This window comes from Sus scrofa, chromosome 4 (genome assembly GCF_000003025.6).
Source record: "Sus scrofa isolate TJ Tabasco breed Duroc chromosome 4, Sscrofa11.1, whole genome shotgun sequence".
Lineage (NCBI taxonomy): Eukaryota > Metazoa > Chordata > Mammalia > Artiodactyla > Suidae > Sus > Sus scrofa.
Window position 1 is genome coordinate 10,282,441 of NC_010446.5, and position 27,171 is coordinate 10,309,611.

The following is a 27,171-nucleotide window of genomic DNA, read 5'->3' on the forward strand; positions in this document are numbered from 1 at the left end:
GCAGACGAAGATCGGATCTGGCGTTGCTGTGGCTGTGGTGTAGGCCGGCGGCTACAGCTCTGATTGGACCCCTAGCCTGGGAACCTCCATATGCTGCAGGAGCGGCCCTAGAAATGGCAAAAAGACAAATAATAATAATAATAATAATAATAATAATAATGATAATAATACAATAAAATAAAATATGGCACTCCAGAGAATGTGTCATCTCTCAGGTCTTCCCAGCTCTGCAGTGCAGCGGAATGGGGTGATCTTGCAGCTGTTAGAAAAGTGGCGGAAACCTTGCTAGCATGTGGGTCCGTTACGCTGCAGCGGATGCAGGCGAAGCAGACCAGCACCTGTTCACCCAGAGCTCCTGTGCCAGCAGCCCGGCAAGGTGAACGACCCGTTAGGAACAGTCGGAGTGGTCGGCGATTCGGCAGGAGGAGACGGTTAATACGGGCCCTACCCCTGTGGTGTGGTGATTGTCATCATTACACTTGAGTCGTAGAGACCTTTTAGTGTCACAGAAATAACAGGAGACATTAGGACTGCCCACTGGCTGGCAAGATGATAAATTCTTGGATTTTTTTGGTCTAACTGAACAATGTATAAACGAACAGTGTTAGTTGGCCTTTTTTCTTCGCTTTGAAAAAAAAAAAATTGTGAACGTATCCTCTCTCCATTATCCCCAAGATGTTTTGAAGCGAGTGGAATTACTTAGTGTTTTTTTTTATGGGTTGATTACAGCCAGCGGCTAAGAGATAAACGCAGTTAATTCGAAAGCCTTCATATTTTGTAATCCTCACCCAAGAAGTAGGCAGTTGCATAGAACCCGCTTGTCGTGGAACTCCCGCCCTGTAAGTGTGCCGTTCATCGCCCTCCGCTCTAATCCAGCCTCCCGCAGCATCTTTTGCTCACATGAAGTCACGGTCATGCAGACTCTCCCCACCCCCACCGCCCCACCTGCCTGTCCATTACATGAAATCTGAAGTGTGAAGGTCACGTGAGGCAGCGTGACCTGGCTCATTAGTGAGCGAGCATGACAAGATAATAATGGCCCATTGGGTTCGAGTTTAAAAACAGCATCTCTAATTTCTGCTAATTTTGCTTGAACATTGTGTATAGTCATAGCCAGCCCGTAAAAGGCACTTGCTGGATCAGAGCCCTGCTTTCTTTTGTCTTCTTGTGCCCCATCTCTTCCTCGACTATTAGCTTCAGACTTCAGAGAAGCGCCGGCCGGCAGGAGGGGCCTTGCATCCCCGGCCGTGCCAGTGTCCTCTCACAAAAGAGGTCTGGCAAGGGTTGAAAGTGAATTATAAGCATTTAAGCATCCACTTTGAGGTTTTCTTTCCATAGCAAGAACTCGTGAGAAATTACTTCAGTTATTAGCTGAAATGAAAGGGGACAAATTTAAAAGGAGTAGAGAACAGGAGACTGTTTGAAGCTGGTTGGGAATAAATAAAGACTCTGGAGAGAACCTCAGGGGAGGGTCCTCTGATATTTAGTAATCCCGAGGCGGAGAGAAAGAAAGCAAGTTCATCTTAGTGAGTCATCGCTTTATTTCTCTAAATTACAGGCAGATTGTTTTCTCTTAAATCAGCTCAGGTCATGGATTTTGTGACCCATACACTGTGGGGAGAATTTTTTTCTTTCTTGCTTTCTTCTTCTTCCCCCCCAGCCTTCAAAATGTTATATATATATAAAAAAAGGTCCATAAGTAAATGGATAGATGCCCTTCCGGAATTTATTTATTTATTTATTTATTTTTTGGTCTTTTTGCTATTTCTTTGGGCCGCTCTCGCGGCATATGGAGGTTCCCAGGCTAGGGGTCCAATCAGAGCTTTAGCCACCCGCCTACGCCAGAGCCACAGCAACGCCAGATCCGAGCCACGTCTGCAACCTACACCACAGCTCACGGCAACGCCGGATCGTTAACCCACTGAGCAAGGGCAGGGATCGAACCCGCAACCTCATGGTTTCTAGTCGGATTCGTTAACCACTGCGCCACGACGGGAACTCCCGGAATTTATTTTTGAAATTGATGCAGCAAATAGGGAAAATAGTTCCACACCAGTTAAACTAAAATTGGAAGAATTAAAGAACCATGAAACTTGAGACGAGGACATTTCTTAGCCTTTTTTTTTTTTTTTTTTTTTTAAAGGAAAAAATCATCAGGTCAGTCAACAATCATATGTTATGTATCTGCCATGAGAACCCCAAACCATTGCATTTGCAATGTTGTGAGAGAGACAGCCAGAATTCCAGGGACTTACATTCTCAGAACTGAAAATACGATTTCTCGAACCCCTGCTGTTTACCCAGGCCTTGCCCCATCATCCCTGGTCTTGCCCTGAGCTCTGTGAGATAGCGTGATGCGGGTCCTGAACCATTAGGCAGTAGGGGACTTGCCTGTCCTCCTCAAGCCAGTCGGCGGCAGCCCGAAATCAGACCCGGCTCCTCTGGGCTCTGGTGTCTGTCCTGTTTCTACCACGCTCCCATGAGGCAGTGGAAATACTGCAAGAAGGGGCGAGGTGAGTGAGTGTCCAGGAGTTCTGGGAAGGGTTCACAGCTGCAGTGACGCTATCCCTCATCCAGAATGGCGCCCTGTCTTGCATTAGGCCAGAGCAGGTGTAGACAGGGATCGTCCTTGGCAAAGCACCAGGGCCCTGTGCTTCCTAGAGAAGATAGTCCGGGGCGGGGGGGCGGGGAGATGGGCAGGTACCCACAATGACTCTCTCCTCCAGCATCCCAAACACACCCCCGACAGCCTCCATCACAGAGCCATTGCCCAGAAACACAGGTGGAGTTCATAGGAGATTTTGTGACCTGGTGGTTCAAAGGCAGCTGGAGGCCCTAACTGGCCCTCCTCTGAAGGCCCTGTTACTTCCCAGGTCTTCCCTGGGACAAGGTGCATTCAGCTCAGCCAGGCATTTTATACGGAAAATTGGACTTTGGAATTTGTATTTTAAATCTCCCAAGTTTTAAATGTTTGGAAGCTAATTGAATAATTGACAAAAAGATATTCTGCAAATTGAATTTCGCCTGTGAGCCATCCGTATACTTTCTCCGATGTAAATTACAACAGATTTTCCGAAACATTGTGATCCAAGTCTGTTACCCAACGCGTCTATTATGTGGAGAACTGGTTCTGAGATGTCAGTGGGCGCTTGTGAAAAAGGATAGAGGTGGAATGTGTGCTTTTGAGGCCAGCAAATTTGAGGGATACTGTGTTAAAGAAACAGGATACTGTGTTAAAGAAACACGGACTTTGCATAGATGGATGTGCTCTGAGTCTTCAAAAGAGGGGAGCGTTTCCCAGATTTACTGACTGTAGATCCCCTTTTGCTCAAAGCGTTAATGGGGCTAGTTGGGCACAGCTTTGGGGAAGTGGTGATCTAGGTGAATAGTTATCTGATCTAGGGATATTCTAAATATGTGAAAGCTCTAAAAACCTGGTACTTTCCCACCCTTGGACCCCTCAAAAAAAAGCTCATGCAGTGAAACATTCATCCAGGAGTACCACTCCTCACGCCAAGTCCTCCGGAGTCGGGGTGTGTGAAGCATTAGCCAAGTTCGATGTAATCTATTGTGGTTTGAAAGGGACTGGGTTGGATCACTCATGAGTTCATAGTGGGCCTCGTCATTGGGTAAGGAGGGCACTGTTTTTTCACTTTTGAGAAGTGGAGTCATTTGGAGGATCTCTGGGGTATCTAGGTAGTAAAACGTCACTTACCATTGTACTGAGGGTCACAGTAGCAGCTAGAATCGATTTAAGAAGGGGAGGGTAGGAGTTCCCGTCGTGGCGCAGTGGTTAACGAATCCGACTAGGAACCATGAGGTTGTGGGTTCGGTCCCTGCCCTTGCTCAGTGGGTTAACGATCCGGCGTTGCCGTGAGCTGTGGTGTAGGTTGCAGATGCGGCTGGGATCCTGCGTTGCTGTGGCTCTGGCGTAGGCTGGCAGCTACAGCTCCGATTCGACCCCTAGCCTGGGAACCTCCATATGCTGCAGGAGCGGCCCAAGAAATAGCAAAAAAAGACCAAAAAAAAAAAAAAAAAAAGAAGGGGAGGGTATGCTTTCTTTGAGGATGTACATTACAGTTACTGCCCTGGCCTCATTCAGACTCCCCCGGGAGTGGCCATCCAACCAACACGTTCCTTTATTGAAGAATCAGCATGGACGTTTGGAACACTCAGTTTTTATAAAATTATTGATTATAAGCTGATGCTTTCTTAAAGCCTTTGCACTCCCATTTCTTCTTTTTTTGTTCAATGTTGGTATTGGAAATGGAAACCACTTCTTAAGCCATTAGTATCCCTTTAATTCTACTCCCGGAACATATTAAAGGATCATTCGAATGAAATTTGTCCCCTCCCTTTACAATGTAATTCAATCCACAAAATGTAATTTAATAAAAGCTTTTATATGTATGTATCGAGGAGACTGTATATTTTCTTTATTGTTCCTGCCTTCGAGCTATTATTTTTTCTTAAACATTTTCTAAAATGTACTACAGGGTTTGCTTCTAGGTAAATACATTTTTGTCCTGTCATCCTTACCCCCACATACAGTATTCTAGGGAAGCATCCTAAAGGATTTTGCGTCTAGCTACCTAATCAGCAGGATTGGAGCAATCCTTCACAGTCCCTGGGGCCAGGGACCATCTCCCTGTTCCTTGACCCTGGGAAGTTGTTCCCACCAGGTGTCTATCAAAGGAATGAATTCGTAGAGTGGAGATTGGAACTTGTTTTCCAGATACTCTGCAGCTGCAGCCCCAGTTCAAGTTAAGCTGGGTCTGAATGTGGGAGGATGTCATTTACATTATAAAAGGATTCTTTCTGATGAAGCAACAACAAAGCCGTGCCTGTTGAAGAAAGCATCTCTGAAATGTTAATATGTACATCTTTGAGAAAGTAAGATTTAATTTCAGAGGTTTGATTTGTAGAAAACTTCTTCAGTTCCCGTAAACAGAAAGACTTACCTTTATGGAAATAGCACCCAGTGGAGCATAATATTCATTTGTTCTTCAGAGCAAACTCTGGTACCTCACCCTTGTTTTCCTCAAGTTAATATAATATTGGATCAGTGGGTCCTGGGGGCTGTGAGCATTTTCCTGATAATAAGACATTGAATTGACTGTCCTGGGGGAGATTTACTTAAAAGGGTGCCTCTAAAAGACAGCCGTGCTGGAGGTGGGGGGGCTTAGAATGGGGGATGTTCCACATCAGCCCACCACACCCTTTTAAGATGCCTACACTTGGAGTTAGCCACTCTCCTAAATCATATTCAACTGTAATTTGCAAGAGGATTGGTTAGAAATTTGTGACATTTCTGGTATGTGACAGTGTTGTGACTTGGGGGCATGTGAATTATTAATACACTAAAAGTTACCCCTCGCGCCCCGAGGTGCTTCCTTACGCATGTTTAAAACCATACACAACTTAAAGTCATCCTTATTAAAAGCAACTGGATTATTTGACAACCATACTGAAAAGTAGGTCTTAGAAAGAAATACTTTGGTTTTTACAAAAGTGAAAAAACTGGCCTTTACGTTTCGCTTTCAGCAAGAAAAGTATGTAGGAGACACACGACCCATAAGGGTGATGGGTGCTAGGCAGCCGCTGAAGTGGTAAAGGCTGTGCTCAGGCAGGATGGATGGATGTATTTTCAGCATCACATTAAGCCAGAAAGCAGACTCCAGATTGCACATGAAGCATTGACTAGTCATGATCGTGTAACATGAACGAAGACAGCAAGTCAAGAAAAAAAGAAAATATTGTTCTAGAGCCGTGGTATTATGGGCAAAGTTTCAAATTTGTATTTTCAGTTTGCTCAGTTACTGTGTTACAGAAACAAATATTATTCTGCAGTTTGTCTTTAAGCCAGTGAAGCATGTTTCCTAAGTGCCCGGTGGTAGGAAACCGAAGACCAGGGAGCAATGTCCACGTTAATGTGCTTTTTGCAGCATGACACCTTGTGGAGCACCTGGGAACAGAATCTTTTTTTAAAATTATGTTCTGATTTGGGAGACTTGAGTTTTGAGATGACATTTATGACCCAGATGGGCTTAGAAAAAGTTACCTAGTCTCTCTGAGCTTTCAATCCCTCAGAAAGGAAAGATTGTGATCATTTGGGGGCAGCTGGGGAAATCAGATGCAAAAGTGACAAGAAAATATATAAGGGAGTATGCTTTTATTATGCAGTATCACTAACGCCTTTAGATGCTGTTCCATGTTCTAAGTTAACATTATTAGATTGGTTGCTGTTCCTTAAGAAAAACCCATGGGCATTTTTTTGGTCATGTCCTTTTAAGCGGTGGGCAGGCTGTCATCTCTCTAAGATGCAGACAGCAAAGAGCCCCTGAGCTGCATTTTTGTCTTAACTCCACATTTCCCGTAGTTGATACTCAAAAGAGAAGTAAAATCCTAGTGTTCATTAACAGAGCCGTGGTTTCCAATCTTCTCTGCATCTCATTTATGAAACCTTTTTTTTTTTTAAAGAAAAAATTTTTTGGAGTTGATTTACAATGGTGTGTTAGTTTCAGGTTTAAGACCTTTTAAAGCATGCATTCCATATGCATGACATCTACACATGCATATATTAAACATACTCTTTCTGTGCTAATATAATTATTTATCGTAAAACAGTACAAACAGGAATTCTAACGTGTTTCTTCCTGCACCGAAGTGGACTATACTGTGTACATTTTAGGGAGATCACGGATCTAAAGAGCTAGTCTGAGTGGAAGATTTTATATCTGTTTCCTCCTTTTCTTTTCCTTCTGTAGTAGCACCACCAGCCATGTGAACATTCTCCTTGCTCACTGTATACCTCCTAGGAACCTTAGAAAAAATAAATCCAACTGCCTGCATCTGCAAATTCTAGCTAACGTTTGTTGAGTACCGTTCTGAGTGCTTTCTCTGCGTGGTTCTCTCTCTTAATCCACGTGACTCTGTGGTGGGTCACAGCTGGATTAAGTAACTGGCCCAGGTCTGTAGTTAGGAAGCAGTGAAGCTAGAATTTGACTGCAGGCTGTCTGGCTCCTTCCTCTGCTCCTGATCACCATGTTTCCCAGCATCTAAGTCAGCAGTTACGTGATTCTCTGCTGTAGATAAAATTGTGTGATTAAGCCTCAATGACTGTCAATCATCAGTAGCATATTTGGAATCATTGGATCAAGACCCAGACATATGGTTTAGAAGGACATTATATGAACCTCAGAACTGGTAGGAATTTAAAAAGGCTGACTGGGTAGCTCAGGGGTTCCTAATCTGTTCACCAGTGAAAACTCTTGTTCTCTTATGAGATGGGTTCCTGAGAAATTCTAAGGGTCCTGGAAAGATATGACTCAGGAGACTTTTCCGGTCTAGGCTTTAATTCTTTTAAGGAACTCTCATTATGTTAGAACATGGAAAATGGTGTTCTCATGACTATTTTCTGGTCTTTAAATACCTTGTTGTACCTATAATTATTATTTTCCTAAGAATGGAGCTGAAATTGCTTCAAGATGAAAGAGCCATGGCGCTTGTGGGTGGGTGTGCTACTCCGAACTTTAGAACTACAACAGAAATTAGAGGTTCACAAGGTAATTGCTGTGATTACAGTTTTCTTTTTGGCCCCAGACAGGAGCTCTTGAAACACAATATTCTACTAATTTTTTAAATGTACAGTTTGCAAGGCAACAAGGAAATTACTGAGAATATGTACTGTTTCTCCCTCGTTTTTGATGAAAGTTAACGTCTTGTTGGATCGCTTGCGATTGCTGAGGGAAAAGCAGACCTGATTGAATTACAAGACTCTTAAAATTTTTAAGTACTGCGTCAACCTTATGTTTATTGCATAAGGAAATTATTTTAAAAGAAAAAAGTTCCTAGTCCCTAGCAGTCTTAGGTAGCAACAGCTTCAAAACATCTCTGCGAACCTTTCTAAACTTCACATTTCTGCGTAATTCACATCTTTGTAAAATCTGTAATTTTACATTCTAAATAATGGAATTTCATAGTATTTGCACATTTCACGCAATTGACCTTCAATAAATGGCAGTTGTTTATCCTACTTTTTAGGGATCGTATAAGCCCTCTATTTGTTTCATATTTTACTTTGCCGTTTCCCTGTTATTGGATTTAGGTTATTTCTAGCTTTTTATACATGTAATCCATGTTCTACACATTATGTACTAGCTTTTTATACACATTAAAACCTGGTAACGTGTTTTATAGTATCTTCTTTTTATTTACTTTTGAGAAAGTGGTGGTAGTTTTGATAGGATTTATCAGGAAAGGGATTACTATGTCAAATGAAAGAGCAGTTATCAGTGTAATTCAGATTCTTTGCCCATGTTTGCTGTTTTCAACTTCTTGTGTTAATATCTTCTGCCCTCATTCTTCTAGATTGCAATAGTAGCAAAATAAGAATTCCACATACTAATTATGGAATTAGTATGTGGATGTCAACTTTTTTTTCTCTTTTTGTTGTGATTATTTTTCCCTCTTAGTTCTTTTATCTTGGTTTTGTTAAAAGTTGATTGAAGTCATTTTATCTTTTTCTTTGGAGTAATCTCCGTTGTTGACATGAACACATCATTAGACCTCTTAACTGACACACACACACACACACACACACACACACACACACACGCAGTGTATTTTTTGAGGCTTAATTTTGTTAGATTTTTTTTTAAATAGTTTTTTTATTTTGATGTCCCAGCAAACATTGTTTCATAGTTGTGTCAAAAAAAAAAAAAATCTGATTTTAGGAGTTCCTATTGTGGCTTAGCAGAAATGAATCTGACTACCATCCATGAGGACACAGGTTTGATCCCTGGCCTCGCTCAGTGGGTTAAGGATCCGGCGTTGCCTTGAGCTGAGGAGTAGGTCAAAGACTCGGCTCAGATCTGGCATTGCCGTAACTCCAATTGGACCCCTAGCCTGGGAACCTCCATGTGCCATGGGTCTGGTCCTAAAAAGACCCCCCCCCAAAAAAAATCTGATTTAAAATAATTATTTCAATAATAATAAGTTATTTTAATTGAGAATTACTGGGTTACAAGGTTAAACGTGTTTCTTTAAAATATTCCAGTCTCTGATATTCTGATGTGCATTGGTGTCCAGAAGAAAGGTATGGTTAGCACATAGTGTTTTCCGGATTTGTCATGGCCTCTTTTCTCTCCAGAATACTTGCCAGCATCTCAGAAGTAGTTTTCTACAGATCACAGTGTGGAAAATGCTAGACTCCATTTCATTGTGCGTTTTTTTGTTTTTGTTTTTTGTTTTTTTTTTCCCCTCATGGTAAATAGTCTTTCACTAAAATAGTCTTTCACTACTTTCCTTTAGGTATCATCTTCATGCACATGTGTAGCTGGGGTTTCTTGATCCCCAATCTCAGTTTTGGCCTGTGGGGAGTTCCCGTTGTGGCTCAGCAGTAACGAACCGGACTAGGATCTGTGAAAATGTAGGCTTGATCCCTGGGCTAAGGATCCTGTGTTGCCTGAGCTTCGGTGTAGGCTGCAGACTCAGCTTGGATCCTGAGTGGCTGTGACTGTGGGGTGTGCTGGCGGCTACAGCTGCAGTTCGACCCCAACTGTAATTCATTCCTCTAGCATATCGGAAGTTCTATATGCTGCATGCGGGGCTCCTAAAAAAAAAAAAAAAATTAGGCCTGGCTTTCTCTGTGAAAAACATTAGCTAACAATGACCAGATCTGCTGTTTGTTTTGGAGAGTACACGAGTTCTAAACTGAACTTGGGGAAGTCACCCGTGGTGTATGGCTTGTATTTCTGTAGAACTTTTATCATCAGAAGCTGGACCATTGAGCCACCTATAGAAAGCTTCATGTGTGGCATACTTGGGCTTGATAAGAAGAGGAGTTCTTGGGCTTAAGAACATGTCTCTTAAGTGGAGAGATAGTCAGATGTGGCAGGAAGAACACAGACGTTGCAGTTAGACTTTCTAGGGTAAAAGGCCTGGCTTTGCCATTTACTAGGTTTTTGACCCTGGACACTTACTCTGACTCAATTTCTTCATCTATAAAAAGGCACCAGTAATGCTTGCCTAATATGATTAATAGAGTCTTTGAATGCAAAATTCAAGAAGAACTTTCAAAACATCTCTTGGAGGACAGAGAACTCAAAAAAGGAACACAGAAATGGCTGGAATTAGGATCTTGGGCTTCAGCCCTGGTTTAATCCTCTTAACTGCACGGAAGTCTTAAATGTAAGATCCTTCCCTGGTCCTTCACTGTGGATGTGAGTCGTGTTACTTTTTAAAAACTAAAATGTCTTCCAGTTAAAACAAAATCTAAGATGCCAGGAGAGTTGAAGCAGTAGGATAATGTCCCTGGGACTTAAATGCTTGGTTTCTCAGAAAATCAGAGCCAGAAGAAGCTGCATTGTGGGTCCATTCTCCCAAATCTACAGGTCAGGAAGCTCGGAACCTGAGAGGTCTGCGGGGTAGGGTCAGATTTGGCTGCCAGGTGACTGGGATCCCGCGTGGGGTCGACTCTGTGCTGTGACCTTCTGGGTCTCCTTGCCATGAGCAGCCCTGGGTGGTGGTGGGGGGTGCTTTACAGCTGGAGAAAGGGAGTGAAATACATAGGTAGTACCTTGAGATTACTCGCTGCCATTTATTTGCTGGAGCTGGAAGTGTAAGGAAAAGGTCATTATGATCAGGGCACTCAGCACTGCAGAATGAGGATTCTTTCTCCGAGGGAAGGGGAGGGTTTCACAGAAGAGATGATAAAACTCAGCCTTAAAGGCTGAACATGCGTTTGTAAGATTGCTAAGCTGGTGCAGAGAGGATCAAAACTGTTGCCGAGAAAGGAGAGGATCGTAGCCACTGGAATTGGTATCTCCAGAGTCGGGGGCCCGAGAGGGGCTGGTGTATTTGGGCAGCATGACCTTGGACTGTCAGGAGTGTGGCGCGGGGGGTCAGAGACGCAACGGCGTGCTGCACAAAGGAGTCAGAGAGGGTCCGCTGCGTCCTGGCTGAGGATTGTGCATTACTCCAGGTTTTAAAGCAGGAGGGTGGCAATTTCACGTTTAAGGTTTAGAAAGGCTACTCCAGTGTCAGTGTAGAGGGTGAAACAGGAGGAGCCTGGAGGCCGTCGAGGGATCTGCCTGGGCACAGCTTGTCCTGGAGTCCCTGCCTGGGAAGGGGATGAAGAACGGCTGCAGAGGTGGACTCGGCTGCACAGGTGGACTCGGCTGCACAGGTGGACTCGGCAGGACTTCGTGGCTTCTTGGGTACAGAGGGTTACACGAGAGGAATGTGACCTCAGGACCCACCACCCACCGAGGTTCTGAACGAGTGCGGAGGGGAAGGAGTGTTTTTGGAGGAAGCCTTAAATCTGGGGTGTGGCCCTGGAGGAGGAAGTGGATTGAGCCACCACTGAAGTATTGAGAGAAGTCCTATTGGCAAAATACCCAGCTTATTGGCTCTTGTCTTTCCAGTCTTGCTCCTTTGTCTTCCACTTCCACTTCCAGTCATTTGTCCGGAGTTCAGGATTAACTGCCTTGTTTTTCTGCACAAGTGGCCCCATCTTGGACTAACTGATGCCGGGAAGATGTTACAGGAATCTGGGTTCTTGTTCACACAGTCGAAGAATGAACTCCGCGAACACACAGGCGGCAAACAAGCAAAGTCGCAAAGTCTTTATTACCGGAAAGCAGAGAGCTCCCAGAGCTGCTGGGAGGGGGGAGAAGAGCCCCCGCTCTCTATTGGCCTGTAAGGCTTTTTATCCTTTAAAGATGGGGAGACCAGTGTGGGGTCCAGAAAGACGTGTTTTTCTCCCATTGGCCTTGCTCAATTACCCGTATCAGTCCTTACCCAATAGGAGTTGTGGGGGTGGACATGCCCTGTACATCTCATGGTTTCTTTGCCCTTTTCATACTGTAAACCGAGTCACAGGGGATTAGGGGTCGATGTCCGTCTCGGCGTAGGTACACTCCCTGCAATAAAAATGGCCTGTGGGGATGTTACTCCCTGGAGCCCTTAAGCCACAAATGGTCATCGGTGGCCACATCCAAGAAGGCCTGGAAGCCCATGCTGCGGCACTGACTGCCTGAGTTCGTATTCTGCCTCATACCCTCTTTGTCTTTAGAATAAAACCCAGACCCCTTCCCGTGGCCTGTCCTCCCTGCAGGGTCTGGCCCCGTCTGTCTGTCCACTTGTTCTCCACGTAGCCACGTGCTCTGGCTGCCGGGCCGCCCCCATGCCTCTCTCCTCTCAGAAATAGTCTCTAGGCCCCGTTGTTTTCCGTCTTCCTCGCCCTGGCGAAGAGAACTGTCTGGGCTTTGCCGGCTTTCCCACATCTAGTGTGGCCCGTGGGCCGTGGAGGGTGGAGAGCTGTGGGTGGCTGAGCCAGCGGCTGGGTGTCCCTCGCCGTCCCCCTCGCGTTCCTCAGCACGGACTAAGGTCGCCTTTCTCAGGGCCAGCGCTGGAGTGGCAGTGCCAGGTGGCGGAGCTGTCCCTCTTTTTCAAATAAGCTTCTATTTTCTTTGCTGACCCCAAGGAGAAGCCAACCAGTTCCTTTCAAGGATTCTTCTACCAGTCACTCTCAGTAGTATGTATGTAGGTATGTATTTTCTTTTAGGGCTGCACCCGTGGCATATGGAAGTTCCCAGGCTGGGGGTTGATTCGGAGCTGCAGCTGCCAGCCTACACCACAGCCACAGCAACGTGGGGTCCGAGCCACGTTTGCCATCGACACCACAGCTCGTGGTGACACTGGATCCTTAACCCACTGTGTGTGGCCAGGGATCGAACCTGCGTCCTCATGGAAGCTCATTGGGTTTGTTTCTGCCGAGCCACATCAGGAACTCCTCAGTGGTGTTTTTCAGCCAGTCTCTGATATTTTAAGGCACGCCTAGAAGCTTTCACGAGTCCACGTGTCTCCACACGCCATTGTGACTAGTTACTGATCTTAAACCTGTTTCCTGTGTCGGAGCGCGCGTGCCAGTGGTCAGTGAAGTGAAGGGACGCCCTCTATCGAGGCCTCGGAGGCGGCACGCAGCTCCCCACCTGCACCTGAAGCTGAGTGGAAAGCCCCTCTGGTTTTGACTCCCTCCTGCCAAGTCGAGCCCGGTGGTCGGGTAGCAGATGGACCCATGTGAAGTAGCTGGTGGGCAGCTGAGTGGCGCAGACCCAGCAAGCCGAGGGTTGACCTCTTCCACTTTGCTATTGTCCCTTCCCCCTCCTTATAGGGCCACTTGGGCTTGTCAAGCAAAGATCTTAATTCCTCTTTGGCTCCTTCACAGAGAACGCCTAGAAAGGAAGGGTTCTTAAAGTTGTTTTTCCTGTGGCCTGATTAGTGACCCCATGGCTGATTCTGTTTCTTCACAGCTTCTCCGTCCTCTGGACCCACTGTGTCAGGTTTGAAGGTTGGAGAGCACGATGCTTACAAACATGGGGGTGTGAGACCTTGCTTGACTCTTGGTTCTGTGTCCTAAGAGCTGCAGGACCCAGGGTCCTTCTGGTCTCCAGTGTCCTTCTCTGTAAGATACGGGTATCAGAAACTTCCCTATAAGTTATTGTGAGGCTTAAATAAGGTAATATGTATAAAGCACAGTCCTGTTACCATCGACGGGGCGGGGGGGTGGGGGAGAAGGGAGGCGAGAATGGGCCAGTGCAAGAATATGAGGACAGTTAGGGAAGCAAGACAGAAGGGAACACCGTCTGTGCAGGGTCCCGCAGAGCCAGCAGGAGGTGACGCGAGGTCACCCTGGCCTCAGCCTGAGCTCTGAACTGTGGAGACCACTTCGTCTGGCTCCACAGCTGGGCCCTGCTTCTCCCAGGTCCAGAATGAACACCAGAGGCAGAGGCTGCACCTGCTAACGAGGGATCGTTGAACACGGGAACGTGGGTGACCCTGTGGAACTGGGGGCCCTCAGTGATACCAGTGCCAGGTGGTGTGGGGCCTGCAAGGATTCTAACCATTAGATGCAGAGAGTGAGCTTCCCAGAGAAAAGCAAGACTGGGCTTGGCCCTCCAGTGAAACTGCGACGGCAGGTTTCACTTGAAGGGTCTTAAAGGGACCCGTTCCGCTTTGTCTATACACTGCTGATCCTGACATCCGTGCAGGACGGCATGGTTTAGTGAGAGCCTTGACTGCGACAGCGAGGGATTGTAAAGAACATCTACGATTTTAAAATAAATAATGCAGGAGACGTGAACAGTAGCGTTCTGTGAGTTCAGATGCGGTTCTGTACACCTTTGATTCTGTGTGCTCCGTGTAGATGTAGCTTCATTCGATTCATATTTATTGAGCCCCCACTCCGGGCCTGGTGTAGCCGCTGCCCTCAAGATGTGTACACATCTAAGGAGGAGTTTATGCCTACACAGGAAAGGGGACTCTGGTGAGTCAGTTTTATGCAGTACCTTTTCTTTGGCTTGGAAAGTTGGTAGTTGGTGATGTTTTCTCACATGCAGTAATAGATCCTCAGGCCCCTGCAGGAAGAATTGCTGAAGGTGGGACATTGACTCTTTGCTGCAGATCTCAACTGTGAACCGGCTTATTACCAAGTGGGGCCCAAACCCTTCATGTTCAGCATCTGCAGATCTTGCTCCCGTGGTCAGATTCCCCATCCTGCAGCCATCCAGCTACAGGGAGAGCAGAGGACATGATGAGTTCCTGATTGAAATCTGTATGACTAGAGGAGGATCTGAATCCTAAAGACACTTGCTATAGTCTAAAATAGCACCAATAAACAGTTTAAACTCCGTATCTGGCGATGACCTGTCAACTTTCCATTTTTTTGGCCTGCGTTCTGCAGACCACCTTTGCTCTTCCGTGGGTTGTTGCCCCCTGGGCAGCAGCCGTATTCAACGCCTGTTCATCTTGAAACCAACCAACGATAACACCTTTACGTCTTCCTTTTATCTGCGCTGCCACTGCTGCCGTGTCCCCTTCCTCTGCCTGCAGGTGTTCTGTGCTGCGGCTGACAGTGATGGGCTGACGCACAGGAAGCTCTCTGCTCCCCGTACTTCCACTGCTCAGATTAATAGGGGCTGTGCTTTCTGCATTGGAGGGGAACACTGAGAAAAGAGAGAGAGAGAACAGCATAGGGATCGGGCGCCTTTAGATTGGGTGAAGAGTTTTGAGGAAAAGACCCGAGTGGAAGGGTCAGCCGTTGGAGAAGCTCTCGGGTAGGAGCAACCTTGTGGGTTCAAAAGGACTGTGGGTGTGGGTGAGCCGTGAGGAAGGAGTGGGGAGTGGGGAGCAGGGCAGCAGGGCTGGATCGTGGAGGGCCTGGCAGGCAGCAAGGAGGGCCTGGCATTTATTCTAAGAGTGAACTCCTTCCTCCCTCCCTCCCTTCCTTCCTGTGTGTTTTTCATTCAACACAAATTCTTACTGAGTGTCTTCAGTATGAAGAAAGAAACAAATACGTGTGTTGTCTTTTTTTTTTTTTTTTTTTGTCTTTTTGGCCTTTTTAGGCCCACACCCACAGCACATGGAGGTTCCCAGGCTAGGGGTCGAATCGGAGCTGTGGCCGCCGGCCTACACCACAGCCACAGCAACTCGGGATCCGAGCCACGTCTTTGACCTACACCACAGCTCACGGCAACGCTGGATCCTTAACCCACTGAGCAAGGCCAAGGATTGAACCCGCAACCTCATGGTTCCTAGTTGGGTTCCGTAACCACTACGCCACGACGGGAACTCCCATATCTTTGAAGAGCTTGTACTTGACCAAATAAGGGAGGAGGCACAGGTACTAAACCTCTCAAATCAAGGTAAAGAGTGGAATGATTTGGGAACTGGGGGTGAACCCCCCCAGGGAAGCAAGGATTAACATTTTATGAATAATTTCCTTCATCAGTCGTGCATAAGCAGTACCATGCTTGCCACTGATTCCAGCCAAGGGTTTTGTTTTGCTGTAGCAGGTAGAAGTGAGGGGGCCTGAGGCTGGGGGAGCAGAGGCAGATGCAATATGATTTTCACACGTAGCCAGGGCCTGGCCCAGGGGAGGGTCTAGTATGTGCCAGGCACAGTTAATGGATGCATAAGTGAGCAAATGATATCAAACCAAGGCCTGACTCTCAGAACAGACACTCACTTGCATGGAAAGCCCAAACCTTCCTCTTTTTTTTTTTTTTTCCAGTTTTATTGACGTCTAGCTGATTGATGATGTTGTGATAATTTCTGCTGTACAGCAGAGTGACTCAGACGTATACACCCATCCATCCATTCTTTTTCAGATTCTTTTCCCATGTAGATTATCACGGAACATTGCGTAGCGTTGCCTGTGCTGGACAGCAGGTTCCTTCCTCTTTTTTCAGGTAGTGGCACCTTTCTTCCCAGTGCCTTCACGATTCCATTGGATTCCTTCCCGGCTCATGCCTGATTCACGTACAATTAGACACGCACTCTGTAGTACCTCGGCTCTTATGATGGATGCATGGATTTGGCTGTGACGCTGCAGGAGAGCTTGTATCATGGTTTCCTCCTCAGCGAGTTTAGGAGAATGTTAATTAGGCAGCTGTCTCCTCCCCGAAAGGCAGTGCAATTGCTCAGCAAGCTCAAGGCTGACGCAGTCAGGCTCTGCACCAAAATTAGGGCAACGTAGTTGTCCTGTGATTTCCCTGTGAAAGGAGTTATGCAGAAGAAGAGCATTTGCTTTGTGGGACAAGTGCATCTCTTGAAATGTGTGTTTTTGAAATTACCTCTCTGGTTATGACAATAAAATAATAAAAAGGAAACACTCCCCTTCCCCCCCCCCCCCCAAGTGAGTAAAAATTCTTTTCATGGAAGAAATCACTTAGCTAGCAGGAGTGCTTGTTTCAGAGATGTTTGGCTGTCTCTGCTCCAAGTGTTTCAGGAACTTCTGTCTTGGAAGCACCTTCGAAGTGAGGGTAATGATGCCAGCAGGTTTTGAGCACCTGCTCTCTGCAAGGGTCTGTGCCAGCCACATCCTGGTACATTAATGTGTGGTGCTCAGCACCCCTCCAAGGTGGGAGGCGTGGTGGCTCTCTGCTCGGCCCGCCTCTAAGACATTCTGGGCGATGATTTTATTGTTAGCCTCTGCCACCTTTCTCTCTAAGTTTATGCATAAGGTTTAGCTCCAAAGACTTGTGCTTATTTTCAAAAATCACATCTGCATAGAATAAGGCATATTTTTACCACTTAAATATATTGAGGGAAAAGGTGCATAGACTTAGAAAGTAATTCTTTTCTTTTCTTTTTTTTGGTCTTTTTGTCTCTTTAGGGCCGCACCCACGGTATATGGAGGTTCCCAGGCTAGGGGTCAAATTGGAACTCCAGAAAGTTAATTCTAAATTAGAAAATCTTAATAACAGCAGTCATTAAGTCCTGTCTGTCCTGTTAAACCATTACTTGCGGTACTGCATGGTCATAAACCTCATACATGTATGACTGTTTATATACATATAAACGCACACACATGCACTTAAACTTCGGCTAGTCCAAACCATCAAGGGAAGAACTACAGAGGGCCAGTGTTTCTGAATCTAAAACTTTATGTGTATTTGTTTGTCTGTTTGTTTTTCCTTTTTCATCCACCCCGATCATTTGGAGTTCCCAGGCCAGGGATCAGATCCAAGCCATAGTTGCAGCCTAAGCTGCAACTGCACCAATGCTGGATCTTTAACCCACTGTGCCACGCCAGGGGTTGAATCCACATCCCAGGACTCCCAAGACGCTGCCAATCCCATTGCACCACAACGGGAACTCCAAAAACTATATTTTTTTATTCAACCATTTTCAAGACAATTCTTGTGTTGCCTACTTTCCTGTTTGGGAGCTGAGAACACTGAGAAACGCGTGGATTCAGTGTTTGTTACCTCACTTCATACGCATGTCTGAACATCTGTCTCCTGCTCAGCACTGGGGATGGGAGTTCAGCCATGAGCAGGTTCCGCAAGGCCCCTGTCTGCATAGGGCTTTCGTTCCCCCAGTGGAGGGAGAGAAAACCATTACAGTAAACGGGTCCCGAGCAGGATCATTTTGGGGTGTGTAGTGCTATGAAAACCTCGCATGAAGTGTGTGCGAGCGAGACAAGGGCCAGGCGGCTGCACTGCTTTAGGTTGACCAGAGAAGGCCTCTCAGGGGGAGGGGCTTCTCATCCGAGACCTGGGTCGGAAGAAAGAGCCGGTCACTGCAGAGCTTAGAGTTCCAGGCAGAGGGAGCACCTGTTGTTTGCACTTTGCTGTGACCCAGGGATGTGCCGCCGGGAGGGGTTCACAGGGTTCTGTGTCCTACCCTGAGTGGACTCTGATTCTTAAGGACTTTTTCCTTCTTATGTCCACTCTGTATAATCTTTCTGAATCCGGCTTCCGGGGGCTTGGTGTCTCTGGCAGTCTCTCTCTCATCTGCAACAGCCTGTATCTATCTTCTCTGCGTATTCAGATGACCAGACTGGTTAGGAGTGCGCATCACAGTGAAACATCTCCATATCAGGGTAGGAAGGGCTTTTCTACAGGTTATACCCCCACTCTTTGGTTATGTATAGAAAATGAAATGGCTTGGAGTTCCCGTCGTGGTGCAGCGGAGATGAGTCCAACTAGGAACCGTGAGGTTGCGGGTTCGATCCCTGGCCTCACTCGGTGGGTTAAGGATCCGGCGTCACCTTGAGCTGTGGTGTAGATTGCAGACATGGTTCAGATCCCACGTTGCTGCGGCTGTGGCGTAGGCCAGCGTCTACAGCTCCTATTAGACCCCTAGCCTGGGAACCTCCATATACCTTGGGTACGGCCCTGAAAAGACAATAAACCAAAAAAAAAAAAAAGAAAGAAAGAATGAAAATGAAATTGCTTGCTGTGTAGCACTGGGAACTACATCTAGTCACTTATGATGGAGCATGATAATGTGAGAAAAAAGAACGTATGCATGTATGTGTGACTGCATCACCTTGCTGTGCAGTAGAAAATTGACAGAACACTGTAAACCAGCTATAATGGAAAAAATAAAAATTATTTTAAAAACTTTTAGAGAAATTGCTGTCTTGCCAAGTTCTCGATGGGGAAGGTGTTCTTAGAGACCAGCACAGGCTCCTGGGTTCCTTCCTTTGCTCCTTCATCCTTTCCTCGCCTGCCCTCCCTCCGTCTCTTACACTCTTGAGTTGTTCAAACTTAGAATACTTAGAAATGCAGGCACATTTTTTTAATTTTTAAAAATTATAGTTCATTTACGGTGTTCCATCAATTTCTGCCGTACTGCGTAGTGACGCAGTCATACATGTATAAACATTGTTTTTCTCATATCATCTCCCATCATGTTCTGTCCCAAGAGATTGGATGTAGCTCCCTGTGCTGTAAGCAGGACCTCATCGCTTATTCATTCTAAATGGCCTAGTTGGCATCTGCTAATCACAGACTCCCTGGCCACCCCACTCCCTCCTCTTCTCCAGGCGCATTTTTAAACAGGCTCTGAATGACTTGAGAGATAGGAGAACTTTGAAGCCCATGTCACCGGCCACTTTTCGCTTTATTCAGTTTTACATATAGGACATTTCAGAAGACATCGCTGCAGGTGTTGCTTGTCTGGCAGCTGAGGGATTGGCACTCTGAGGCACATTTAGACATGTGTTATTTCTGGAGGGAGCTTCCTTTGATTGAAGGACGGTGTCCCCTGGCTCTCTGAAACGCGGAGCTCTTAAAAGTGCGTTTTACTCAGCCGCTTTTCGCCGGTGGCCAAATCCTAGAGTGTGAAGAGGGACGTGTCACCCAGACACACTGCTGGCTGCAGCTGCCAAGTGCGGATGTTATTAATAACCTTTAAAAGTAAGTCTGTGAACTTTACATCCTATTAGTTTATAGACAGGCTGGTAAAAATGCAACATAAATTTCTGAGACATTCCCTCCTGCAGAAAAGGAAGCAGATAACTGTCTCATAAAACGTTACGGCTGAAATCTTCCTCAGCCCTTCGCCTCTTTGGAGTCGTTAATGCTAACTGTGCGTGGACAGTAAAACCCACCCATTAATTTCTCTGTCCGTGGTCATCTGCCACCCAGAGCTGAGATGAGAGGTTATTTTCTTCCAGAAGGAGATCCTTTTTTTTTTTTTTTTTCTTTTCTTTCTCCAGAATAATTAAAAAGTTGTAAGACCCGGGAGAAACACGAGCCCACCTCTGCAGTGGACTTTTAGGTGGCTGGTTTGAAGAAGCATAGCCTGGTTCTTAACCAACGTGTGACACCTCATTAGCTGTTTTACTTCTCTAAAGCCCAGGGTTTTTCATCAGGAAAAAAAAAAGTACAGAAATAATATGCATATAAAACGTAAATGATGGCTGTTACAGAATTACTTTTTTTTTTTTGTCTTTGCTATTTCTTTGGGCCGCTCCCGCGGCATATGGAGGTTCCCAGGCTAGGGGTCGAATCGGAGCTGGAGCCACCGGCCTACACCAGAGCCACAGCAACTCGGGATCCGAGCCGCATCTGCAACCTACACCACAGCTCATGGCAACGCCGGATCGTTAACCCGCTGAGCAAGGGCAGGGACCGAACCCGCAACCTCATGGTTCCTAGTCGGATTTGTTAACCACTGCGCCACGACGGGAACTCCCAGAATTGCTTTTTAACATTACTTTTGTGCCTTCCCACAAAAGCAGTTCATCAAAGGATAAACCCTTTGGACTCCATCTCTTAAAACGAGTGCTTATTTATACACTTATTTGCATCACGGTCTTTCTTGCACCCTCTTCCTAGCCACCCAGATGTCTTAGAGTTTCTTAACGTGTATTTGTCTGTGAGAACTGGTAGATATTCCCCTCCTATGATGAGACTGTTTCAGACTCACAGACAAACAAGAAAAGACGCACTTGCCGAGTGGGATGGCCTGGGAGTTGGGGTTAGCAGGTGTAGACTCTTGGGTTTGGAATGGATGAGCAGTGAGGTCCTACTGTCCAGCACAGGGAACTGTATCCAGTGTCCTGGCACAGACCCTGATGGAAAAGGACATTAGATGGGACTTATATTATGTGTGTGATGGAGTCACTTTGCTGCACAGCAGAAATAGGCGCGACATTGTAAATCAACTGTACTTTAATAAAAACAATCTTTTTTTAAAAGAGGGGACTGTTTTCAGTTCCCGTTCTTCACAGATGAAATTGGAATGCAGACCTGGGTAGTGATGAGGAGATGGCGTTCTCCTGTGAAGACCTGGCTGCCAAGGCCTCCTCTAGCCCCTGGGCAGGTTACACTTTCTGAGCTCTGTTTGCTCATGTGTAGAAGGAATTTAGTACCGGTGCTTAATTTCAAAGAGTTGTTGTAAGAACTGAGGGAAATAATCCATGTAAACCTCAGTCCCTTTATTGTTACCTTTCCTCTTTTTCTCTAAAGTACAAATCTCAGATCTTGACGTAACTCACATTGTGTCTCTTTTCTGGAACTGCAGTTTCCTTAAGTGTGTTGGGTGGAGTCACTGCTATTGGATGAGCTCATTTGCGTCAACCACTGAGCATTTTATGGAGCTGGAGATACATAGTAATGTTTAGCATATCTTCTATTAATGGTTTGGGATGGAGCTTAGCTCTTTCCAGTCTAAGTTCTTTGAAAAGATACGAGTGGATTTAAAGAAAAATGTGAACGAAGTAGAAGTACCGGTGGGATGTGGCCATGACAGAGTCGTGGAGGTAGAAAGCTAGTGATGGGCGGGGTGGAGATGGGGGACCTGCCATCTGAAAGTGCTGGTTTTATCCCAGCATCCCATTAGATTCGGGATTTGAGGAATGTTAGGATGAAATGTGACTCAGCACTTTGTGGCTCTGTGACTTTGGACAAGTTAGTTAATATTTTCCTCCCTCCCTCCTCTGCTGTAAGTGTTTATGAAGGCTTATCACTTCTCCTTATCTGAAAACTGTGGATGCTACCCTTTTTGTGAAGACAGTGCAAAGAGAGAAGATATCTACTTAGTAATCTTCTCTTCCAAGCTTATACCTGTGCAGTCAATGCTCAGTAAACGTTAGTTCTGGTCTTATTTAGGACTTGTGGTCTCCAGTGGTAGAATCCCAGCCTCAACCAGCTTGGGACAGAAGGAATTTATTGTCTCCTGTTCTCAGTCTGTAGGAGGGTTATCAGTGACATAATCTTGGGGGCAGCTGAAAGCCAGGACTCTGTTACCACCAGCCCCGCCTCCATCATTTGTTTCTGGTCCTTTAGGATCCTTCTGTCTGGCCAGATTCTTCCCCACACCTAGAAACAGAAGCCCTGGGGGCCCCCAGGCGCATCAGCAGAAAGGGGCTGCACGTTATGATCCCTGTTCCCAAGCCCAGAAATCCTAGGCCGCCCTGAGCCCAGCATGGGCTCTGCTCACCTGGTCCGGCACTGGTGCTCAGAGAACAGGCATCAAAGAAAAGGGGCAGCGCCCAGTTGAACCCTGTGTTTAGAGTGACAGGAAAGGGGGAGGATGGGCACCTGCCGCCATCGCCTCAACCCCTTCAGCTTGTGTGCCCTGTGTGGGGGGGGTACATCCCCGCTGCGGGCTTCAGTTTTCCCATCTGAAATCTTGAGCTGTAGATGAGGTCATTGACGTGAGTGTGCTTTTAATGTTTTAAACTTTAATATGCAAGTGTATGATTATTGCTGCTGTTGCTCCTGGCCTTCAAATCTTGACACACCATCCCAGAGCTCCCAGCCTGTGAATGGATCTTGCACCCTTGGGGAAGCAAGGAGGGGCTTGAAGTTCCCCTGAGAAGTTAGGTCGGTGTGCCATAAATGTATTCATGCTGACTTGGTTTTGAAGGGTTGCCCTCATATAGAAAAGAGTGCAGATCCTAAGCACACGGTTGGATGAGTTTTCACACACAAAACGCACACACAGTTGTGTACCCAGCACCTAGATTAAGAATCGGCAGACGGAGTTCCCGTCGTGGCTCAGTGGTTAACACATCCAACTAGGAACCACAGGGTTGCAGGTTCGATCCCTGGCCTTGCTCAGCCAGGGAACCTCCATATGCCATGGGAGCGGCCCAAGAAAATGGCAAAAAGACAAAAAAATAAATAAATATAAAAAGAATCAGCAGAGACAGTCCCCCAGAAACCACACACACACACACACACACACACACACACACACACACACACACCCACCCACCCATTGCCCAAGTAGATTGCCAGGGGGGTGTTGATTCATCACCTGGGAGAGACGTGATTTACAAGCGTTGCCAGCATCGCGGTAGCCTTGTCGGTGCTGTGCTTTTTCTAATAAACAGAATTTTAAAGCTATGACTGGCATTACATCATCAATCTTTTTTAAACCCTGAACGGATTCCTCAGGTTTAAAAGCTTGCAGAGCTCTTTGGGGCACTCTTAGTGCGTGTTCTTAAATGTTCTCTTTCTGGCTGAAATGACCACGAGGTGATAAGAAGTGTTTGGTTCTCTGGGAACCGTGTTTGCTGTTCCCTTTTGTTTGCCTTTCTCAGGTTGTAAACTCCCAGCAAAGGAATCAAACCATAAGGTTTCTCGGCGTCTGGTATTTTCTTTCCTGTGCCTAGTTCAGCACAGTTACCGACTGGCTCCCGAGTTAGCATTTCAGCCCGTCCTGAGCCTTGTGGGATGACGGCGCTTATCCCAAATCCTGAGGTTAATCAATAGGCCAGGTTGCTGTGGCTGCAGGGCTCCAAACAACAATTGCAGTTACAAGTGAGTTTTTCCTTTTCTTTCTTTGTAAAACTTACTACGTTTTCCAACATCTTTTTCTTCCCATTTTTCTCTTTTAGGCTCTAGACCAAGATAGAACAGCCTTACAGAAAGTTAAGAAGTCCGTAAAAGCAATATATAATTCCGGTCAAGGTAAGTTCTTCCCAACACAGATAACACCAATTACGTATATTGTCTGCATTTTTTTTTTATTATTTGTTAGATGCTAAGTTTATAGAAGACTTGACACAAATGGAAAATCAAGTTAAAGAAGTGCAGTTTTTCTCTCTCTCTCTTTTTTTTTTTTTCTGTTTCTCCTATCAATCCAAACCTGTTACTACTTCCCACATTAAAAAAAGAAGAAGAAAAAGGAAAAAAGCATCTGTTACATTGAAAAACTTTGTAGATTCACATTTTGGCACAAGTGACATAGGAGCTATTTAAAAATCTCTGCATCATTGGTCAGTGTGTCATCCAGGGGCCTCAGTTAAACACATGAGGGTCTCTTCCATCAGAGGTGAGTCTGTGCACGTTTGGAAATCAGTATTGGTGACAGTCATGGGGTGAAAGTTGAGGGGCGAGTACGGAGAGAGGCTCAGCGGAGACCTGGAGTCTTTGACCAGGTCACCTGTGTCACTCAGTGTTTTAGCTTTGTGCTAGTGACGTCATCTTGAAGAGAAAAGTATGTTGTCTGTGGATAAGAAGAAATAAACGGAATTAAGATAAACAGTGGGTAACCAACAGAAATGGCAGGTTCCAGCGCCCCAGGGAAGGAGAGGCTTAGAGACAGAAAATGAGTTTCAAGGTCTCTGACTCACATCTTTTGTTAAAGTTACTGCTTTCCCAGGGTTCGCATCTCTAAGAAATCAGATGTCTATCATGTAACCCCTGGGAGGGGCAGGCAGCAGAGTATGATAGAAGGGGCACGGCGCTAAGCTGGTGGGTGTGGGTTTGCAGCCTTCCTCTGCAAGTGAGTGGTTACTTCACTTTCTTTCTTTTTCTCTTTTTTTTTTTTTTTTGGTCTTTTTGCCTTTTCCAGGGCCGCTTTCCACGGCATATGGAGGGTCCCAGGCTAGAGGTCTAATTGGAGCTGTTGCTGCCGACCTACACCACAGTCACAGCAACTTGGGATCTGAGCTGCCTCTGTGACCTACACCATAGCTCACAGGACCCACGGCATATGGAAGTTCCCAGGCTAATTGGAGCTACAGCTCACAGCAACGCCAGATCCTTAACCCACTGAGCGAGGCCAGGGATCGAACCTGCAACCTCATGGTTCCTGGTCAGATTTGTTTCCACTGTGCCACGACAGGAACTCCTACTTCATTTTCTTAAACCTCCATCTTCTCCATCAAACAGGGATCGTAGATGACAGGGTGGTGAAGGGCTTTACTCAGTATCTGAAAAAGGCCTGCCACCTCCTGGGAGTGCAGTACATGCTATACACATTTATATTTTATTTAAATTTATACTCACTACTGTGATAAGATCATAGAGCTGAAAGAAGCATGAAGCAAAGCAAGACTGGCTCTGAGATGCTTCAGGGACCTCTGCTCCTTATCAGAACTGGGAATCAGTGTCCCACTAAGGAAACCCCATCGTTTCTTATCTTCTGTAAAGGCCAGGCTTAGGGCTCTCTAGAATCTTAATTAACACACTTGTACCCTGGTTCCTTGAGACCTTGTCTCCAATTTCTTTGTATTCAATAAGACACTAACTTCTACCTAAGACAGACAAGTGATATTTATGTGGTTATATGGTGACCAGATGTTGTTTAAGGCTAATTTATAATTTCTAAGTTTCCTTCTGGTGAACTCCCTTTAAGGTGGTATAGGCCCTTTATAGGTAATAGCTCTTTGGGAAGGTAGGTGGGGTCCATGGTAAGGACATGGCACAAGGGGGAGTCTGAGCTGCCAGTATTGTTCTGTTTCTTAATTTGGAGGATATTATGTAGTTAAGTCCGCTTTTTGATAATTTATCAAATGCTGCACTTAAGATTTATGTACTTCATGTGTGTGTGTGATTATGCTTTATATACAAGTAGGTTCATTGATTATTGACTGTGATTTGGTAAAACAGAAAATAAATGGGGATTTGTTAAACAATCACATACCTATAGAATGGAATACTATACAGTCTATAAAAAGACATGTGTAATGTAGCTTTAAGTTTAATCCTAGTTTTGTCATTACTTGCTAAGGTCAAGTAAATTATTTCATTTCCATGAGTCTTAACTGCCTCACAATAAAATGAGAAAATAATATCTAACTTACAGGGTATTGTATGGACAAAACAAGGGACTAATTAAGGCCCCTGACACACTGCCTGCCATGTAGTACCTGCCTAACATATAGTAGATGGGGAAAATGGCAGCTTGGTCCATAGCATGGGTGCCTTCTCTATATTAATGCAGTCTTTCTACAAATAATGTTGGACCCATCTGATACTATAAAGAGCTTCATGAACCCTTATCTGCCCAGGAATAAATGTCAGTTCTCCATAATGTTAAAGGTTTATGCTTGAGGCTCTTGGCTTGTGAGTCACAAAGGAAGACCTCTGATTTACAGCTCTGAGGTGCTGTCATATTTACTCTGCTGGGGGCTCCATGGGGTTTTTTCCCCCAAATATCCTTAATCAAGGCACATCCTGCAGCAGCAGCAGCAGCTCACGCAAAAGCTCTGGTACTTGGGGATGTGCTTCTTTAAAGGGTTTCCTTGGTCCTAGCTGTCCTGGACATGGCCGAGGGGAGAGGTGCCCTGTGTGTGTGTAAGGTGGAGAGGTGAAGGGATGAATTCCTCTACCGGATCGTGTTCTCCTGTGGATGGGGACACAAGCTAACTGAGGCGGGGCTGCCTGGATTCAGAGTTGTTTTGTATACTTTGCCCTAGGTTTGCACTAGCTAATAGAAGGGCTTCCAGTCACACAAGCCTTTTTACATTTAAATTATTTAAGATGCAAGAGTCAGGCCCTCAATCTCAGTAGCCGGCAGCATTTTGAGTACTCAGTAGTTGTGTGTGACCGCAGCTAGAATATTGGACAGTGCAGACGCAGGATTTTCCCATCATCGCAGGAAGTCCTGCTGCTGTAGGAGAATATAAGGTCCCATTGGATTGTAGCTGGTGGCCGGTCTCTCTACCATTAATTAGGTCAGCGAGTCTCAGTCCTAGCCTTTCATTAAAATCACCTGAAGAACTCTTAAAACCTGAAAACAAGGGGTCCCTCAGGCACACTCCCAAGAGTTGATCCAGAGTGGGGTCTAGGTGTCCAGATGACAGGGTCTGGATTATTTCTCCCCGGACTATTCTAAGCACAGCTAGAAATGAGAGCCGCATCAGTGGCCCAGGAACTCCTTGATGACGGCCCCTATTGCATCTTTCATCTTTGTATTCTGTGAAGTTGCCAACTTAGCTTACTAGCTTAACAAGTGTTTATTGAGCCCCTGTTTTAAAGGCTTTATTTTGAGTCTTGGGTGCATCGGACACGTCTGACAGAATCTCTGCCTTTATGAACTAACAGTCCAGGACAAGAGATGTTAATCAGATCGTCACACTGGAAAGTGTGTACAGTGAGAAAGTGTTACGTACTGTAAATGAAAACTTGCAGG

General features: G+C 45.8%; 1 protein-coding gene across 15 annotated transcripts in view; it reads left to right on the forward strand.

The window, feature by feature from the left end:
• The window catches only part of ASAP1 (ArfGAP with SH3 domain, ankyrin repeat and PH domain 1), a 348,069-nt gene that overhangs the window by 178,581 nt on the left and 142,317 nt on the right, over positions 1-27,171 (forward strand). For all 15 annotated transcript variants that reach the window (XR_002343078.1, XM_021088910.1, XM_021088909.1 and 12 more), the window contains one exon: positions 23,648-23,720. Coding sequence is in view for 14 of the 15 variants with exons in the window: in XM_021088910.1 (XP_020944569.1) it covers positions 23,648-23,720 (73 nt within the window). In the remaining variant the exon portion in view is untranslated. The remainder of the gene's footprint in view (positions 1-23,647; positions 23,721-27,171) is intronic.